The sequence below is a fragment of the Acanthochromis polyacanthus genome, chromosome 18, assembly GCF_021347895.1.
Source record: "Acanthochromis polyacanthus isolate Apoly-LR-REF ecotype Palm Island chromosome 18, KAUST_Apoly_ChrSc, whole genome shotgun sequence".
In the NCBI taxonomy this organism is placed as follows: domain Eukaryota; kingdom Metazoa; phylum Chordata; class Actinopteri; family Pomacentridae; genus Acanthochromis; species Acanthochromis polyacanthus.
In genome coordinates, this window is record NC_067130.1 from 24888621 (window position 1) to 24909053 (window position 20433).

Below are 20433 nucleotides of genomic sequence, written 5' to 3' on the forward strand. Positions count from 1 at the left end.
CTACGTTTCCCATAATGCATTTCAAACCTCCGACAACAAAAACCGGAAGTACGGCTATCAAATATCTCGGCTGAATGCTTTAGGACATAGGCTTTACTGGGCTAATTTTAAGAAAAAATAGTAAAAATTCTTAAAAGGTCCTTTAAAGTCTCTGTTTTCTCTTGTGTTTGCAGCGGATGGATCTAAGTGTCAGTGAAAACTCGCAAATGCTTCCAGGCCTCAAGCTTTCCAACCCTTACAACAAGACCTGGAGTAGAGGGAAGGATGAAACCACTTTGCCTGTTGGTATGCCTCCTACCTGTGATATACCTCCACCTATCCAACTTCTTGTACAGACAGAAGCCCACTCTCCTGGCAGGGAAAGCTCCACTGCAGGCTCTGACCCTTTGGACCCTACCACCGCTGGTAATATCACCATTCCTCGCCCCCATGGAAGGAAAACACCAGAACTTGGCACTGTCCTAGCACCCCCCATTGCCCAGTTGCGCTCTAAAACAGCTGTAGCTAGTGAGGGAAGGACTACATCAGGGGGGAAAGAATTTCGACAAGCTCTAGGCATGACAACAGATGGAGACCTGCTGAGGCCCACAAAGGTTGCTGAAGACAGTATAGATCTGATAAGCCTGCTAGACCCCCTTAAAACCTCAGCACAGCCCAGCTCGGCTGCATTAACTGATGAGGTAAATATCAGTGTCTCATCATCTAGCAAACAAACACTACCACCAAGATCTCACCCACAGAACCTGCCTCCTTTCCCACTGCATCCTCACATATCACTGAATCCTTTCGCCCAGGCTGTACAGCACACCTCCCCTCAAATGCATTACTCACCAACTGTAAGTGCAAATCCCTTCAATGCAGTATACGGGCCTCCACCATGCTCTTACTTAAATACGCCACCCCAGCCACACTCCTTTCCTACACCAACGGGGCTCTACAGACAACATTCACCAGGCAGCTCCACTCTGCCACCCTATTATGGACTGCTTCAGTCCACCTTCCCCTCCTCAGTCAACCCCCTACGTCATTCCTCTGCCAGCAACCACGCAATTTCCAGCCTGGGCAACTCCACATCTGTCCCCACTACAGCCATGAACATACTGGAAAAGCCACTTCAAACTGAGGACAACAGTGAGAAGATTCAGGATCCTTTTGGGGACCTGCTGACTATGGCCAACCCTGCTACGCCCCCCAAAAAGAAGGTGGAGGACCTTAGGAGAAAGTGGGAAACATTTGACTAAAACGGTCTATATGCACAGAGGCACCCCTCTCTGTCATCACCCAAACTTCCCTCACTACTCTATCAGGACCTTCTACTGCTTTGATGGTGCATTAGCTCTGATAAAGTCTCCCTTGCTCATGCACAATTGAAAAAAAACAGCCTAAATTGAGATTGAAGACATGCCTGTATCCTAAAATGAGGAACAGTTTTATTTTTTTTGCATTCTATAACCAGGTTGACAATGATTCTTACGTTGTTGAAGTCAGAACATTCTGATATGACACTAATATATTAACTAGCTAACTAAAATTTGCTCAGAAAAAGTAATTAAGTTATATTAATAATTCATAATTAAGTACACATTATTTCCTCTACAAGCTAACATCTGATGCTTTCAGTAAGCAGCTGTCACCCTTGGTGTTTCATGTGTCAACATGACAACTGAAAAAACTAGCAAAGATGAGGAAGGAAGAGTGCCTCTCTACCCGAGCACCCGTGGAGTTCATTTGAGCTGGATTTAAATTTCCTGAAACCAACCTGTAAAGGAGCATGAGCAAATTAAGAGATAATATTTGAAAAGCTGTACATTTTCTTATTGTCATAGGTGATGTAGAGGCAAACTTCTTAGCCAACCAACACAGACCATCACACGGCCAACATAGACCATGTACGCTCACACTCACACCTACAGCCAATTTAGAATCGCCAAACAGTATGCTTTTGGATGGTAAAAGGGAGCTCGGGCACCTGCTGGAAACCCATGCAGGCACACCCATGCAAAAGGGATTGACAGGAAAATATGCTTGAAACAACAAACAACATATAATTACCAGTACAGTTTTTCTGTGTCACATGACATTAGTGCAGCATAATGATCCTCTCAGCCCACACATTTCTTTGACTGTGCTCCAGATGGAGCAGTGTTGAGTCCAGTTGTGCAAATTCATTAGGGGTGATGTGTATTAACTGCCTCAGAAGGTCCTGATCCAGTAGGTAGGAATGCCCCATCAGCTGTGCTCCTGACGAGTGACAAATAGGAGTGTGCGTCTGGTGAACAGATTGAGGGTGTAGGCTGCCTCCTTCGTCAACAGCACTTGAACTCATGTAGATCTGCCCTAGGATTATCTGAATTAGGATATATTGTGTTTTTCTGCCATTCTTCCATGGAAATGGAGTGCCAACAGTTCCCAGCTCATTGTCACTCACTAAAATATTTGCTGACATTTTTTTTGCACTGCTCCCTCACATGTCATCTGTCTTTAGTGGCACTACACACAGTGTATCCTGCTAGAGGATATATGCCGTGCTCACAACAGCAAGTCTTAATGATGTCAACTTCTACAATTAGCTTGTATTGTTATTAGTAGCTAGTCTGCTATAGTTGATTGACATCTTAATGGCATCATGGTTCTGTAGCTACAAATTGTGGTGCACCTCAGTCATGCATTTGGATAATTGAGTTCATCTATTGATGTTTTTGGTAGCTTTATGCAGAATGATGATTGTGAACATTTCTGTCGAATTACGTATCTGGAGACTTTGGGACACTTATTGAGAACTTTGTTTCTGAATGATCTTTTGGCCAATTTTTCTGCTCATATGCTCATTATTTCCTTTAGTTGTTTTTTTTGCCTTCGTCAAGTATTACTTTGTGTTTGATGACAGTTATTTTGTAATGAGTCTTCTTACACATTTTAATGTCAGTTGTGCATAGTGAACAAAAATAATGGTTTCTCACAGTTTTGCCAACCAGTTACTAATTCAGCTGTTGTGATTCCTCCACCACCAGAAACTGTGTAGGTGTCCATGCTGGCCCATACAACTTTCCAGGTGATCTTGGGGCGTCCATATGTTGTGAATGCCAAAAAGTCCTAACTGCTTTAAAGTGCTGTATAGATCTAGTTGCTGCTGTTGTGTGTGTACAGATGACACTATGCTTGTTCTCTGAATGATTAAAGTATGGTGACAAGTATCCTACTGCACCTGCTTAAAATGTAGTAGAAATATCTGAACATATCAGCTTAACTTAATTAAATTTACTCTGACTCTGTATTGTGTTTGACTATGCAGCGCATTTTCATTACCTTACCTTTTTTCACTGACTCGCTTGATTCCTGCAAAATGATTCTTGATTGTTTGAACTTGTAAACATCTGAGCTTTCTTATGGCAATGCTATTAGATTTTTCAATTTGGTTTAAGCTCTCCTTAAGGTCTGTTTGGACTGCATATTGGATTTTCAGATAGAATCTGAAAGCCTATCCTTTGACACATTTCCGACACATAATTTAGGAGGGAGATGGCTGCAGGGGACACTCTGGACAGGTCGCCACTCCGTCGCAGGGCCCCATATACAGACAAACATTCACACTCGCATTCACACCTTCGGCCAATGTAGAATAATCAATTAACCTCAGCATATTTTTTGGACTGTGGGAGGAAGCCGGAGTGCCCAGTGAATACCCACACATGCACAGGGAGAACATGCAAACTCCATGCAGAAAAATCGCAGGAAAGCCAGGACACGAACTGGGGATCTTCTAGCTGTAAAGCGAAAGTGTGCAGCCCTAACCTTTAGCCCTTAACTATCTGAAATCAATATTTGATTCACAGTAGTTGGCCAATGTCTGTGGTGAGATTGTCTAAAAATGTGCTCTTATCCTTGTTACTGAACAATGTCATGTCCTGTGGCTGTTAAGAACATTTGATTTCTGCTGATATCAGATAACACATCTTAAGATCTGCTTCTGAGAGATCATAATCCAGGCCAATTTTTGGCCTATGACACTATGCTTCAAATATATGGTAACTGCAATCACACCACAATGTATATTTAAATATACAAGGAAAACCATAAAACTAAAATCAGATTTTAAAATTCATAATCGAGAGCTCCATTTGTCTGTGTTTTATAGACAAATGAAAGTTGTCTGTTAGTTTAGAGATGATAAATGAGGACGGCAGTGCTTTTTGGCTGTTGATCAATCCCCCAAGTCAGTTGTAATGACAGCGCAAGACTAAACAATTAGTACTTTACAATGTCAAATGTCTGTTTCTGTGAATGGATTCTGACCCTCAGTTATCACATTGTGTGCCAGTAGTGTAGAAGACTAGGTAACATTTGAATTGCACAAAATTAATGGCACGTGACTCCATTTTTCCTGGAATCAAATGAGCAGATCAGTATACATTTTATCTGTCAAAGGTGAAAAGCTCAGCAAAGCATGGAAATGCTTTGTCCGTGTCAAATCATGAATCTTCCAACGTTGGTACTCAGTAGACTTGGAAATGGGCAGCCATGTAGCTAAGTTTTCAAACATTGCCACATTTGTCAAATTGGTCAAAATTGGTAGGATTCAAATTTTTGCAAAGTAAAAGAGGCATTCTGCATTTGGAAGTAGATGCATCTCGCTCTAGTCTTCATGTAAATGAATAGGAAAAGCAATGAAAGCTAAGCTACATACATTTATTTTAACACAATAGGGTGCCTTTTTAAAAAGAAAATCTTCTCAAAAACACTAAATGAAATAATCCATGATTCATGTTGAAAAGTAATAGAAAGGAGAAACTTACAGCAAACAGAGGGATGGATATTTTTTACAGGGGCTGTAATTTTGACAAGTTTAATGCTTTCACACTGTTAAAATGAACATTTAGTTCAAAAAAGCTTTTGAATCTAGACCCAACCAGACCTAGACAATATGAAAAGATTTAGTATATGATGTATATCTAGATACATTATCTGGACATGAAGATCAGATCCAGGTGCATCAGCATTTACAAGAAAATATATCTGTGCTGGCCACAGAAAGAGAAGCTTTTTATGTTGATAAATATGTAGATGTCATCAAAGTAAGATGACAAGTAACAAGGTTTTCCCACAATGTCAAAATGCATCTTTAAAGTTGTCCTGTGGAGTTTTAATGTAAACCAACAATAGAATTCGATTATTTCTGTATTCTTGAGGTCACTTTTAAGATAAATGTATGCAGTTTATGTGAATGTACAGTTTGTTTCTGCTAATCATTTATTTTTCGATGCTATATTTTAATGTAATGAAAAACCATAAAGTTGCAGAAAGAGGCCCCCGCACACTGTCCAACTTGCAATATATCCTTTAAAGGATAAGCTGGACAGTGTGCGGGGGCCTCTTTTTGCAACTGTATGGTCTGTTTTTCCTCTACGCACCTGTTTTTTGATAGATGTGCGAAGTGTTTACCTTGTAATGTAATGAAAAACAACATCCAGCTTGTTACCACTGGCAGTATGTCGCCAACTTATGTTCAAGACAAAGTTCTTTTCAAAAACTCCCCAAAAAAGATTCAAAAAATTCTAAATTTAATTTCATTTTATGTATTGATTTAGGCAACACAGCTGATCGATTGAGTGTGTGGACAGGTGTCTTTTATACAGTTCAAATAGGAGCAATTAATACAGGTAAGGAGTGGAGAATCGAAGCGCTTCTTAAAGACAAACTAGCAGGTCTGTGAGAGTCAGAATTCTTACTGGTTGAATGGTGATCAAATACTTATCTAATGTAATAAAATGCAAATGAATTATTTAAAACTCATACAAAGTGATTTTCTGGATTTTTTAGTTTAGATTCTCTCTCACGGTTGAAGTGTACCTACGATAAAAATAATAGACCTCTCCATTCTTTGTAAGTGGGAAAACCTGCAAATTGACAGTGTATCAAATACTTATTTTCAGCACTGTACTAGGGTGCACTATAGGAAATTTTAAAAAAAAAAAATTACTTCTACTCCTGTACACTGAAGAGTTGAAACACTGAATGATGAGGCAAAATTCTGTAAGAAATCGCTTGTTGATATCCCTTTAAATTCTCCTTCTTTTCAGACATGATTTTGACAGTACATCCAACCTCCACCAAACTTGGTACACATCATGTTTGGACAGCCCTAAACGATGTCCATATATTTGATTTAAGATATTTTGTGTCACTTTTGCTGACTGGCAAACAAATTTTTGTGTATGTGGTCACATCAATTGAAACTGCTGTGTATCTCAAATAATTATTCCAAGTGGAACCAAGTTGGGCTCAACTTTACAAACTTGAGTGCATAAATAAGAATGCTGAAATTCATGCAGTTTGGCCAATAGGGGGTGTGATTGTAAAACAACAAAATTGGTCAGCTGCAATTGTTACCCTTTCCACACACAAAAAGTTAGAAACATAACTCATACCAAACTTGGCACATGTCATGTCTCCACGTGAAAAAAAAGAAAAAAAAATGCTCTGTACAAATCACTACTACTCCCCCCTGCTAACAGCAAGAGAAACATTTCACATTAAAAATGCCAACTATGACTTGTCTTATTGTCTTGTAAACAGTTTGTTAATAGTTCGACTGAGGACTGAACAATATAAGAGATAATTCAAACCTGCAAAGGCTACAGAAGTAATAATATAGGTTTTACATGAATACAACCCAGCTTCCAGCAGCAGCATGGATATTACATAAAAAGTCTGACTAATTTTCCACAGTTTATCGTGCAGTGATTCTTGCCATAAAGCCGTTTCACAATAGCTGGCACTATTCAAAAAAAAAAAAAAACAGGTTAAGGCTTTACAAGCTACAATGGATTAAATGTACTTGTTCTCTCACCCTGAGCTTCTGATAGAAAGAATTTATATAGTATGAAGTCTTAGTATGTGTTTTTGAAGTGCAATAGACTTGTCGCTGTTCCTTCAGACTATCAAAGAAATCTGAGGGAACAATGTGGTTTGCACACAGCTGTGAAATGAAGAGACATAGAGCAGCAACATGGGGTCAGCAGTTGGTCTCCAACAGGAAACTGTGTCTCATCCTTCAGATCAGCCCACATATAGGATTTAAATTTTTTTTACAGTGAGTCCTGTGCACCTGCCCGCAGTACACAGATCAACACCAATTACCCTCATTTATCAGTGCTGGTGTCAGATGAGTCTTTCCTCTGGTGGAACTTTGAGCATGCTGTCCATCTCCAGCCGAGCTCCAGCCAGCTCCTGAGAACTGGGGCTGTATGCACCCTCTGACTGCCGCTTCTTCTTCGCCATGAGCACCATGACAGTCATAGCTATGATCAGTATCAGCACACAGAAGCAGAGCAGTGGGATGGCTACCACCAGCCAGGGGATTCCCTGTTTATGGGCTTGTTTCTGGATAAACACACAAGACAGAGACAGTGATTTGTTTGTGGACTAAAAACATTACAAGGACATTGTTTTTGTATTTGTGGTTTCAGTTTGTGTAAAATGGTTATACTTTAACTAAAAACACACCCTCAGTGTATAAACTATGTCAATCCTTGGGCCAATGAACTTCAGCCATTTCAAAATAGCATCATGGGAAGATGTGAGAACATTATTTTGAAAGAAAAATAAGCTTTATAATGGTGTCTTCTGAATTTTGATTCTAAAATTTTATGTAAATTCTGAAAATAATTTAGTTTAAGACCAATGGATAGGACTTAGCTATTTGCTACATGTTGCTAGATAACACATGAAACAGACATCTCTTGACTATGTAATACTTTGAGAAGAGAAGCTTAGCAAACACACATTAGTGTCACAGATTGGTCCGCTGTACCCTGGTGGACATTCACACACAAACATGTTGAATCGATCCAAACAGGAACCACCATTCCGACAGGGGTTGGACTCACACTCATTGATCTCCATTTCACACCTGAAATGCAGAAAATACATGAATTCCTTCTGGTACTTCATTTTCTGTCTCAAGACACTGAATGACATGAATAAAAAGATGCTGTTTACAATTATACAGCAGAATTGAGTCTCTACGTCTCTCTTTATGATCCACACCAAGCATGCAAGTTACTGTACAATTCTTTGGTTGTTGATTTATAGAGTCATTATAAAAAAGTTACCTGCTGCCTGTAAAACCTGGCATGCATGTACAGTTAGCTCCCCAAAGTCCATCCTTGCAGACACCATCATTTGCACAATGGACATCTTGACCACATTGTATTGGAGGATACTCCCACCTGGTATATAAGGTAATAAACTTTGCCTTAACATGACATGCAAGAATTCTGTGTTGCTTTATGTGTTCTGAGTGTTAACACTGCAAATACCGCTGCCTGTCGAAGCAATAAACCAAAGACTGTATTTAAACTTGGACAACACATCAACTTCCTCCCAGTGTAGAAAATTGAACCCAAAATATAGCAGAAATGGGTGCTGTCATCTTGTGACGTCATTTGTAACAAAGTCTACAAAGCAGAAGACATGGTAAAACTTCACATTGCCCTGCTGTTGCAATCTTGTCAGCTTTGTTTGTTTGTGGACATTTGTTGTGCATTTATCATTGTCAAATTAAAACAGAAAAAGACTAGTAATCACTACCATTCTAGCTAGCTACATTTCCCCTACTTTGATATTTTAGGTAAGGGAGAAGCAAGAACAGTATAAGATGGAACTACCCATTTCCGGAACATTTTGGATTCACTATTCTTCCAGTTTATGCAATAAACAGACAGATGAGTATGCACTCACTGACAGTGAGGGCCACTGTATTCCTTTGGACATACGCAGGTGTACATGTTGGGTCCATCCTCACAGGTACCTCCGTGTTCACAAGCATGTTGCTCGCACTCATCAAGATCCTCATCACATAGCGTGCCTGCATATCCAGGGTGACAACGGCACTCAAAACCAGCTAAATAGTCCTTACAGGTTCCGTAAACACAGGGCTGAGACGCACAGTCATCAGTGTCTACCTCACACTGTTCGCCCTCCCAACCAGAGTCGCACACACAGCCATATTTATCAAAGAGGTCTTCGCATGTGGCTCCATTGAGACAAGGATCTGAGTCACACACAGGGGCACTGGTACAGCCCAAATGAATCTTTGGTTTTCCAACTATATGGAATTGAGATAATTGTGGAGATTTATAGTCATCCACAAAAGGAAGATGAACTTGTCCAAGCCTCACTGCACCCAAGCAGCCTGTGAAACTCTCTGCGATGGCCAGCACGGCACCCTTCTCATTCAGAAAGTGAACGCTACCTGTGCGGTCTGGCTCACTACTGGCATCTGTGATTCCATCCACAGTGATGACCCAGGGAGAGGATTTGTGAATCTTCTCAGCCCTAGAGATGTTCACTCGGTGCCAGCTCCCATCAGCCACTCGACGAACTCCTTTGAAGATCAACGTCTCAATGCTGTTGCCTGTATGGATTTCTACCTGGACTGAAGAGTCCAGCAGACCCACCATTAGAAGGTCTGACCCCCAGGAGGCTCTCAGGAGCACAGCATTTTCTGATCGAGTCCGCAGCTCTATGTATATGTTAGAGACAGGTTCAGCCAAGGATCCTCCAGCACTGTACTGCACAGGGTTGTTCTCAAATGTGGCATTGTACACACCTAAGAGCCAACATAGAAATATATCTTTATTATTGTTGCAGTGTTCGTGTCATTTATCAAAATATCATCTGTATCACTGACTAAATCTCACACAGACAATTTTAACGTAAATTCCTGGACTGGCACTACATACCAGAAACACAGACTGTGACTTTTGCCTTTAAAAAAAAAAAAAAAAACAAGAAAAAGAAAAAAGTGTAATATGAGGATCTGAGTGTGTCTACCACTTCTGAAATGTGTTCATAACAATGTTGCATTTCAGTATTGACTTTTGAGTAATACACTGCCTGGAGTTGATGAAAGTCAGAAGGCTTCATACTTTAAACAGCTAAGTCCTAATTCACAAAGGAAGTGGTTTTAGTTCCAGGCTGACTTTCAAAATGATCCCCACTGGTGACATAGAAATTCTTGACAAAAATGGTATTCTTGATATGCAGCTAATATAGCTTGAAAACTGTATTGTTTTTTCAGATGTTCTGGCTTTACCCAGTTAATTCTCATGCCTAAAAATCAAGACTGCAGGGAAGTGGTAGCCATATAAGGTACAGTCAATTCCAGCCATTTCAGTACAAAAATCGCTAATATTTTATTTGTAAATAAAAATATGACAAGAAATACAGGGAATATTGGACGCACATCGCGAGGTGCATTTCCTCGAAAACGACCTATTCGTGGATTATATACCGACTTCAAGACATGTTTTGGACAAAATATTTTACTGGCTTGTTTCGTCTGGATGTCCAAGGTGGATGGCCGTTTTTTGTGGAATATTTTCATCTGTGTGTAATAATGAACCCGCAAATGTGAGTCGCGCTGTGTACGTTAAAGCCGTGTATAGAGAACGGATGGATGGATATTCGTTGTTTGTCGGACAAATGTGTTTATATTATCCACTGTGGTAATCACATCTGAAAGTGGTTTATACCGGCGGATTCATGAGAATCTAAGCTTTCCATCGGTGTATAATGTTTCTATCATCGAGTTGGCAGTGTCGTTCTATTTCGAAAAATGCTTATGCAGATATCAAAACGGGTTAAACCAGTGGAGCAATTGCAGGGAAGTGTTAAACAGGTGGAGCAATGAGTTCAGACAGTCACAATGGTCTCAAGGTTAGACTACAAACTGGACAAAGCAGGCAGACCCCCAGGGGCAAAGGAAGACCCACGTTTATCCTCCAAAATTTGTAATACATTTTCTGATACCCACCACTGAAATACAACATCAGCTCCAGTGTGATGAGTCCCCTAACCTACTTCTTGTGGCCCCAGACTTGTGGTAAAATCAACTTATGAGACCTGGTTTGTGTTAGTTTCAATAGTGTTTCTATTTTTGTCATTTGTATTTTAACAAATTACATACAGAAACTCTCAAGCAAAGAACTATTATTGCATCACAGGAACACTAGGGGCTGCACGGTGCCGTAGCGGTTAGCACTTTTGCCTTGCAGCAAGAAGATCCCGGTTCAAATCTCGGGGTGGGCCTGGGATCTTTCTGCATGGAGTTTGCATGTTCTCCCTGTGCATGCGTGCATGCTTTCTCCGGGCACTCCGACTTCCTCCACAGTCCAAAAATATGCTGAGGTTAATTGATTATTCTAAATTGCCCGTAGGTGTGAATGTGATAGTGATTGTTTGTCTGTATATGTAGCCCTGCGACAGGACTGGCGACCTGTCCTGGGTGTCCCCTGTCTTCACCCGAGTCAGCTGGGATAGGCTCCAGCACCCCCCGCGACCCTAGTGAGGATAAAGCGGTGTATAGAGAATGGATGGATGGATGGAACACTAGGGTTGGATAGCACTGTTGCCTCACAGAAAGAAGTCCCTGCTCTGAATCTCTGTATGGGATCTTTCTATGTAGAGTTTGCATTTTCTCCCTGTGCAGCATGGGTCCTCCCACAGTCAAAAACATGCTGAGGTTAACTGGTGATTCTAAATTGGCTGTAGGTGTGAATGGAGTTTGAACAGATGCCCTGTGATAACTGGCAACCTGTCCAAGTGAACCCTGCCTTCACCCTAGTTCAGCTGGAACAGTCAGCATTTTTACATTGTTTGTATTGTTTGACAAATTGCTTAAAAAAATGCAAACATTTTAAAACTAATTGGATGCCATTACTACACATATGCAAATACAAAGAAAATGATGGATTTTTGACTAGCCACACTTATAGAATTATGCAGATGTTCTTACATTCATATCCATCAGGAAGGTCCATACAATGACCGCCATTGAGACAAGGATCACTAACACACCAGACACGTGTTTCACAGATCTTCCCAATGAAGTCCTCCAGACAAGAACATGTAAAATCATTGAATGTGGTGGTGCATTCTCCTCCATTTTGACAAGGCCTCATCTGCAGAGAAAAGCATGGAGATTTGATTTTATCTTGATAAAAGGAACTCAAGCAGCAAATAATCAGCACAACAGTTTTAAAATTGTAAGCTTGAAAGTGTCAGTTGAGACAGGTATCCATACTGCCAAGGGTCCATTTATATGTCCCATTTGGAAGCTGCCCACTTAGTCCATAGTTTAAGAGTAAATACATTATAATAGGTTGCCAAGGTCCCGTGTATTGTTTTTCTTTTTTTCTTCTCTTTTAGGGACAAAAATTTCTTATTTGACACTATGGTGGGTTTGGACTGTTGTGTTTGGCAGATCTTAGTTATGAAGAGATAGTGGTCTTAGAACAGAACATGGTATGTTTACCCAAAACCAATATCTTTCTTTGTCCAAAGAGTTTTAATGGACCTACTTTGTATACCCACCAACCACCTCACCCCTCTCCTGGTGATTCAGTGGCAGTTCATAAATGTGCCTCTTTAATTCACCAATTTAATATTGCGTGAATGAAATGGTCTAGTTAACAAAGTTGTAACATTAAATATTCATTGGATGTCGCTGTCCAACATGTAATTAATACTAGGGATGATGTTAATGGTGGATGTGTGCCTCTATGTCTGTATGTATGAATTATGATCTGTATGAAAGAGCTTTTAATGACATAGCCCCTAAAATGGATCATGGTTTTGTGACAGTAATGTTAAGTACTACTAAGGGACAAAGCCAATAACAAAAGCATTTCCTACCTTGCAGGTATCGTCACTAACACAACCATTCTTTACATTTTCGGTATCACTTGGTAAATAAAATTCCTGTTCAGCCAAGCTGTCCCAGCTGTCCACATCCAAGTGCACTGAGGTCTAAACGAAGGTCCTGCAGACAACCTTTGAAATGTCCTCCCCACACAGCAGAGTCCCAGTGTCTTGGAAGTCCTCCTACATAGGCCTGATCCCCAATATTAATGTTCACTTCATGGATCTCTCCAATTCCATAGCGAAGGCCTGCATGCTCAAAAATCACCGTTTGTGTTGCACTTCAATCTGTAGAAGTTGCTTCTCGCCAGTTGTCACAAATACTGGAGCTGTCAGTAGGGCATTGTTAGGCACAGAGCTGACAAAAATTCTACCCATCCCCAGGTAGACTGAGAAGTAAACTTCTCCCCCGTCTTTCATCTGTAGGTCTCCTAGTGGAGCAGCAACCCATCTGGCTTTAAGGACCTCAGGAAGAAAGACACATGGAAGCTGCTTTCCGTGGCTCTTTCCTACATCATAGGTACTGAAACTCATTGTGTCCTCATGGCTGTAAGTCCACGAAGGGAATTCTGTCAGGGGGACAATTAGAAGTTAGTTCTAAATAAGTTAGATTAAAAAAATATAACATTTTGGGGTCCTGTCATGAGAAAACAATAGTGTCATTCTTTTTGCAAGCAAACTCTGCTATAATAGTTGGGCAGATGAAATTCAAACTGCATGTTCCTCTGCCATATTCCCTCACTGCATTCTCGTCTAAAAATTCCAGTTAGGTTTGATAACATAACTGTTGGAAATGCTCTTCTTAGATAGATTGAGCTGGACCTCTGTAATGACTATTTCAATCCACTTGGGTACTCCTACTACAGTGTTTGTATTTACAGTTTTTTTCAGACCACTTTGTTTGCCAATTACACTGATAATATAGAACAACAACAGAGTATTATATATAATATTACATCCCAGCCAACAAGACAAGAGTTTTTATAGGTTTCCCCCCTTTGAGACTGTGCACAATGAAAGTCCAATATATCATGTCCTATTAAAAATAACATTTAATGCAAATAAGTTATTAATGGTCCAGCAGCAAAGCTGCAGGGCCTTTATTGTTTTTGACTTAAGGATGAGGGGTTCATCAGTAAAGCTGATGAAAATCTATTGTAGTTGCTCTTGTTTTTCTTTTCTTTTTCTACAGTGAGCGTGTTTGTGCAGGAAAAAATGAGTATCTGTAAACACCTAAATTGGCTTCTTGGGTAAACCGCCACCCGTTACTGGGCTGCATATGATGGACACTCACTGACCTCAAGGTAATGCATGAACATTCAAGTTTATGTTTCTGCAATTACCTGAAGTCAGAAGTCTTTCATTATTTCTATCCTTAATTCATACTTCGGCACATGCTATAAAAATGTCAATTTTTCTCCACTTTCCTGAATACCTATTTTTGACATCTGGTCAGAAACCTCTGGACCCAAACTAAGTTAGATTCATCTGCAGTCTTTGCTGATCTTACATTGTTGTGAAAAATTTCAAAATGTCAATAAGCCAATCAATTTTCAGTAAAGTAGGTCATTTAAAAAAATGCCTTAACCAATGAATGGATTGATATCCCTCCTGAAATTGAAGTCACATGCTAATAGTTATTGTAACAGAAACATTGCATTCATGGTTCAGGAGACCACAAAAACAATAACTTTATAGCTCATAACTGGCTGCAAGGATCTGTATGAAATTTGGTTTGCACGATCAAGGGTCATGAGTCAGTAGAGGCATTAAAATGTGCTGACTGATTTAAAGCATCAGATCTAAATTTCAAGACATTTTTCATTAAAAAAAACCAAAACTCCAATATGTTCTACAGTGCTGAATTCCATGCAAGTGGTAAGTTTTCAAGTACTCATTAGGACAACAAATGTTACTAGCTCATGGGCTTGTGCCTTGCTTGGACCCCTGGATCATTACTACTTCCGGCTATATTATCATTATACTGTTTATTATTCCATGTAAAGTGTTATTCGTGACATTGGCTCAAATTTCCTTATTATCCAGGACCCAAACATGAAGTCCTATAGCCACAGGTGACACTGTAATAAAGCCATTATGCATTTTGGTTTATATGTCATGTTGAGCGAAATTCTTTTTTTAAAAATCTGTCATGTGCATCTTAGCTTAATGTGTTGTTTGCTTCACATCTGTCACGTTTTGCAATTATTTTTCTATTTGCAATGACTGCCCTCAATTTCAAAATTGTTTCATTATGAAGTTTTAAAAATTTCATTATAAACTTCTAAAAGAATTCCCCAAAATTGAGCCAGAACATCTACGCATTTTGCTAATCTTAAATTGTTAAAAGAAAAAAAAAGAAAAAAAAATTACTCAATCCCCTTCACTTACAGAAGCCAGTGACTTTTTTTTTCAACAAATATTTTCTTGGGAAAGATGTATTAACTAAAGGTCCTAGGCTACAGCAAATTTTTCTACAGTAGATTTTTATACATACCTTATAGATTGTAAGGATATAATAATGGTCATGAGGAATTATTTTTAAGAGTTTTGCATCTTGTTTGTTAAATAAGAAACAAGCATCCAAATGCTAGCATTGTGCTTGGATCCCCTTTTATTCTGTTAATGCATCTATTTACCTGTTATTACTGTAATTCTTATATAGTATATAAACTGTCTTCATTTTATTTTGTGAACTGTAATCTAAATTATATCCAAACACTGCACTTATGAGGACTAATTCAGCAAGATTTTACAAGCTTGACAAATAACATTTACCAAAAGAGCTGGCTTGATGTAGAAGTTCTTACCATCAGAACAGCTGTCACTGTAGAATGGACGGTAGCAGTCACACTGGTAGCTGGTCCACAAGTCCACACAGCGCCCATGCCCGTAGCAGGGATCAGGCTTACACCATTCAGTTTTACTACATCCCAGCTCATGGCCTTGTTCCTCAGGCAGTGTTTGGGGTAGAATAGGCTTAGAGTCAATCATCAGGTCTTCCATACATCCAATGAACCCTGTACCACTTACAGAGTACTCTAAAAACTTATCTGGTGCTCCACCTACATAAATATGACTGAAGGCTTCAGAAGGCTGGAAAAATGGCTCATCTGCACCACCATCTATGACTCTGCATCCCATCCCTGTCACATCCAGGACCTTTCAGAATCAAGACCAGACCTTCGTGATCCAAAACCACATGAGCATCCCGCCAGTCTCCATCACTAACCAAGCCAGAAAATGTTAGATCAAATACAGACTCCTCAGAAAAGGCTCTTGCGTGAAGACCACCATTCAAAATCTCTAGGAGGAGATGGTTGTCCATGTCCCCTCTGTAGAAGAGTAACAAATTGGGTATAGTTGTCCGGAAGCGTAGCTGTACCCCAAAACCTTTGTGAGCACGATGTTCAACTTCCCTGCGGGTCCTTTCCTCTAGAACAACCTGGATGTGAATGAATCCAGGAGTGGAGAAGGAGAATGTTGTTCTTGTGGAGCACTGGTCATCATAGAAGCCATGGGGGCACAAGCATGTATGGCCATGTTCACCATCCTCTAGCCATGGATGACAGGTGGCTCCATTCTGACATTCATGGTCTATGCAGCCATACAGTTTCACATGACAGTGATAACCTCCCCATGGAATCTCACCTGGCTCTGCCTCAGGACAGTGGCAGGTGTAGGACGCCCTGCCGTCTTCACACCAGCCACCATTCTGGCAAGGCTGACTCTCACACTCATCAATGTTCACCTGACACAGCTCACCTGCAGAGAGACAACACTGATGGTTAAATGCAGTAGAGGCTGACTGCTATTGGGTTTGTGGGCTGTCTCGAAAAAGAAAGAAATGATAACAATGATGCTGTATTTTTTTCTATGTTTTTCTTACATTTTTTTCTTTCTTGAAAAACAAACATTCTCCTAAAAATTTCTGACTTCCCGACTCCAAAACATATAGCTATATTTAAAACTTTGGCAACTTTAGCTTTTAGGAAATATTAATTAAACTGGAGGGAAATGTGCATTTATTGAAAATTGTTTTCTTCAGTGGGGTAATACGCATTTGCTGCTTCACTGAGTATACTTTACATTTTCAGTTTTTTATGTGTACAATAGCTGAATTTCTTGTCTTAGTTCAATCAACTTATAAAAAGCTCCATTAATCCTTTTTTATGACTAACATCAATTTGTATTGCTCAGAAAGGGAGTTCACTCTTTGGGGAGAACTAAATGGAAAGCTAAATTACAGTACCAGTCAAAAGTTGGCACACACCTTATTATTCACGGTTTTGTTATGTTTAACATTTTCTTCCAGTATAGCATACTAAAGACATTAAAGTACGAAAAATGAAAGGTATGGAATTATGTATTAAACAAACCAAAATATGTTTCATATTTATATCCCTCAAAGTAGTCACTGTTTGAATGGATGGCACTTTTGCACATTCTGCAGGACTGCAGTGAAGTAGCTCATCATGAATCTTACCTATTAAAAATATACAGATAGGATAACTAATTTCAGTATTTGCTTTCTGTAGTTTCTTTTTCTTTAGTTATAGGAAAAGACTGGTCTGAAATTGTTACTGACAAAAACATTGGTTTTGGATTTGTTGAAATATGTGTTCAATAGCTGGATGCTTTAAAGCGTTACTGTCTTTCTGTTAAAAAAAATCCCTTTTTGTCTTTTACTGTCCCTTCAATGTAAACAAGGAAATAATGATCCACTGAAACAAAGGCTATGTTTAGCACATACAGTATCTGAAGGCCTTTTGTGACATGGGATGCATGACATCTGTGACTTCATTAGTCTGTTAAAGACATTGCATTCTGACATTCAGACACAAGATCACTTCGAGTGTTGCATTGTACACCAATACTAGAAATGTACTGCAATAACATGCTGTTAAAAGATACTAAAGACTCTTTCATAGTATTGATACTGTAATTGATCAGCAGAGTTTGCTAAGAGCAGTATTTCTGATCATTAATGTCGATGTGTGACGGCTAATCAGTGTATGCACAACATGACTATAAATCTTAGCACTGATGCTGACTGTCCACAGCTTGGGGAAAAGTCAGACACATGAAGTGAAACATGGAATGCTTTCAATTGAGTGAACGATAGGGAGGAAAAGCCCACAGAAAGTCACAAAGCACGTCTGCAAAGCATGTTTTAAAATTCAGCAGACCAAGAAGGCACTCCAACTGAGTGAAGCATCTCTCCGACAGACATGTCAGCTTGTAAGAAGAATTCAAAGTGATACGTTAATGAGCATAATACATAATGTTTAAATCAAACAAGTGACAATGTTTGTTGCAGTCAGAGTCAAAGGAACTAATTAGCTATGAGCAATGATAACTATTTACCTTGCCTTTATCTGATGGAGAAAATTGTCTATTTACAAATACAAGAATATTTCGACTGCAATAGTCTGTACACAAAAATATCAACATGCTTACAGGCGCAACCACTCAACATGTTCTGCACTTACATAAATGACTGATGACTGGTTAAATGACAGGAGCAGTGCTGCTGGATTTTAGTGCAGCATTCGATGTCATTGATCACAGTCTCTTGACAGGTAAACTGGAATGCTATGGATTTAAACCAAATGCTATCTCATTTATTAGGAGTTATCTTTCTTGCAGAACTCAAAAAGTTTATTATAATGGCAGCTGGTCGAACGCTAAAGATTTAGAGTGTGGTGTGCCGCAGGGCAGCTGCCTTGGACCACTTCTGTACTCCATTTTCACAAATGACTTGCCATCTATTTTGCACAAAGCGAGTGTACAAATGTATGCCGATGATTCAACACTGTATTATGCAGCAAATACTAGCAGAGAGCTAGACAATGTTATGGCTTCTGAGTTGGATTTGGTCTTTGATTGGATACAACGAAACAAGATGGTGTTGAACATCTCAAAGACCAAATCTATTATTTTGGGATCAAGTCACAAACTGTCATCTAGACCAACATTGAGACTGAACTTGTCTGGCGAATTTATAGAGCAGGTTGATAAGGTTAAATTATTAGACGTTATAATAGATAGTCAATTGTCATGGTCAGAACACATGGTGAGAAAATGCCTTCCTTATGTTACTGAACACATTTTGGGTCAGGTAGTTAAGTCATTAGTTTTTTAAGTCACTTGGATTATTGCTCACCCGTTTGGTCCTCGGCATCAAAAGCCTGCTAAATAAATTACAAATTGCCCAGAATAGAGCCGCCAGACTTGTTTTACATTGTTCCATTAAGCAAATACAGAAGATATGCATCGTAAACTCTCATGGTTAAAAGTAGAAAAAAGGCTGTCTCAGTCATATTCTTTGGCAATGCTGTTTATTCCACCAAACCTGAGTTTTTACATAATCAAATTATTAGATGTAGTCAGATTCATAATCATTCCACTAGATTAGCAGATGATGGTCAAATCACATTACCATGTCCAATACCCAATGCTTTGAAAAAGGCAGTTATTTATCATGCCATCAAACTTTGGAATAGCTGCCCCCTCCACATACGACAATCTAACAGTAAGGCCTCATTCAAATACCATCTTAGAATTAATGGCTGAGCAGTAATCCAGTCTGACAAGTATTATGTCCTATTTATGTGTTGTTTCTTGTTTTGTTTGTTCCTGTTGTCTGAATGACTGGTCTAACATCAACTTGTCACTGTAAACAGATGTACATCAAATGTGTATTTTGATAGATCTGATCTAGATGCTTGATCTTTGTATGTAAGGTTGTTTTTTAGGACCCCAGGAAGACTAGCTGGTGACACTGGCATCAGCTAATGGGGATCCTTCTTAAATAAATAAAAGCCAACTGATCAATGTGGAAAATATCTCTCAAAGTGAACGCTGCCTTCACACATTTCAAATTTTGTCATAGCTTGCAAGCTGCTAAAAGTTAGGCGTTCAGTGTGCAGATCAGCATTAGTTACAATAGTCAGTTAATAGTTAGTAATAGTTAGCCCTGGTATGGACACTTTTTTTTTGACAATAATTATTTCTGGTAACAGACCTGCTAAAAAGATGTGTTTGGTTTATTAAAAGCTGTTTAATAAGTGACATCTTCTTGGAAATATGAAATATAAACTATAAAAGAAATTAATGAGGCACAGGTAACATCAGATTACTGCATACTATACATAAACTTAAACAACACAATGACACTGATCTAATTATTTATAATAGTCCAGTATTAATGTAATAAATGTAGTGATTTATCATCAAAAGCATACGCTAACAATGCGAGAAAGTAAACAAGAAAATATTTAGTAGCCTAAAGACAACAATTTTAGTAGCATGAAAATAATAAATATAATTGAATAACTGTCAGTTTGGCACTACACATGGTAAAGCTCAAACCAGGTTTATCAACAATACACTGAAGGAGAAGAAATACAAAAGTCAAGTCAGTTCATCTTGTCAGCAAAAGTCAGTGCTCTGTGACTAATTTCTAGTCTTCTATTTAGTCAAATTACATTAAACATTAAAAATGAATAAGAAAAGGCTTTCTCAAAGATATTTTACAATCTATGTTGTTTAAATAAATCTTTATTATTGTAATAATGAGATTTGGTCAGGGCACAAAAAACTGTGCAGCAACAGACTGGTCAAGTACAAGATATTCTCCAGGATTTAATCAACCACAATGTATTTAATCAACTTGAATTCCTGTTGTTACGTTCTGTGGTGTGTAAGTAGGATTGTGTTTCCCTTCTC

General features: G+C 39.1%; 3 protein-coding genes across 5 annotated transcripts in view; 1 reads left to right on the forward strand and 2 right to left on the reverse strand.

Moving 5' to 3' along the window:
• The window catches only part of dennd1a (DENN/MADD domain containing 1A), a 52422-nt gene extending 49150 nt beyond the window's left edge, over positions 1-3272 (forward strand). For all 3 annotated transcript variants that reach the window (XM_022212164.2, XM_022212162.2, XM_022212163.2), the window contains one exon: positions 174-3272. In XM_022212164.2, coding sequence (XP_022067856.2) covers positions 174-1241 — 1068 coding nt within the window. In that variant the 3' untranslated portion in view covers positions 1242-3272. The remainder of the gene's footprint in view (positions 1-173) is intronic.
• Positions 3273-6038: 2766 nt separating this feature from the next.
• On the reverse strand, positions 6039-12810 carry LOC127530933 (protein crumbs homolog 1-like). Its single transcript, XM_051938915.1, has 6 exons — positions 12697-12810; positions 11798-11963; positions 8740-9610; positions 8112-8228; positions 7783-7909; positions 6039-7380 (listed from the first exon to the last, which is right to left on the reverse strand). The coding sequence occupies exons 2-6, from the start codon at positions 11961-11963 to the stop codon at positions 7159-7161; spliced, it is 1503 nt and encodes a 500-aa protein (XP_051794875.1). The 5' UTR covers positions 12697-12810; the 3' UTR covers positions 6039-7158.
• Positions 12811-15693: 2883 nt separating this feature from the next.
• Positions 15694-20433, reverse strand: part of LOC110963696 (fibropellin-1-like) — a 32937-nt gene continuing 28197 nt past the window's right edge. The window contains exon 7 of the mRNA XM_051938896.1: positions 15694-16467. Coding sequence (XP_051794856.1) covers positions 15812-16467 — 656 coding nt within the window. The 3' untranslated portion in view covers positions 15694-15811. The remainder of the gene's footprint in view (positions 16468-20433) is intronic.

Bases quoted from the DNA above. Each gene is read 5' to 3' on its own strand.
- LOC127530933 (XM_051938915.1), bottom strand. From the start codon at position 11,963: ATGAGGCCTTGTCAAAATGGAGGAGAATGCACCACCACATTCAATGAT. The intron at 8,229-8,739 runs GTGAGTGCATAC...CTTATATACCAG, and splicing joins TACAGTGGCCCTCACTGTCA to GTGGGAGTATCCTCCAATAC. The intron at 7,910-8,111 runs GTAACTTTTTTA...TCTGCATTTCAG, and splicing joins CCAGGTTTTACAGGCAGCAG to GTGTGAAATGGAGATCAATG.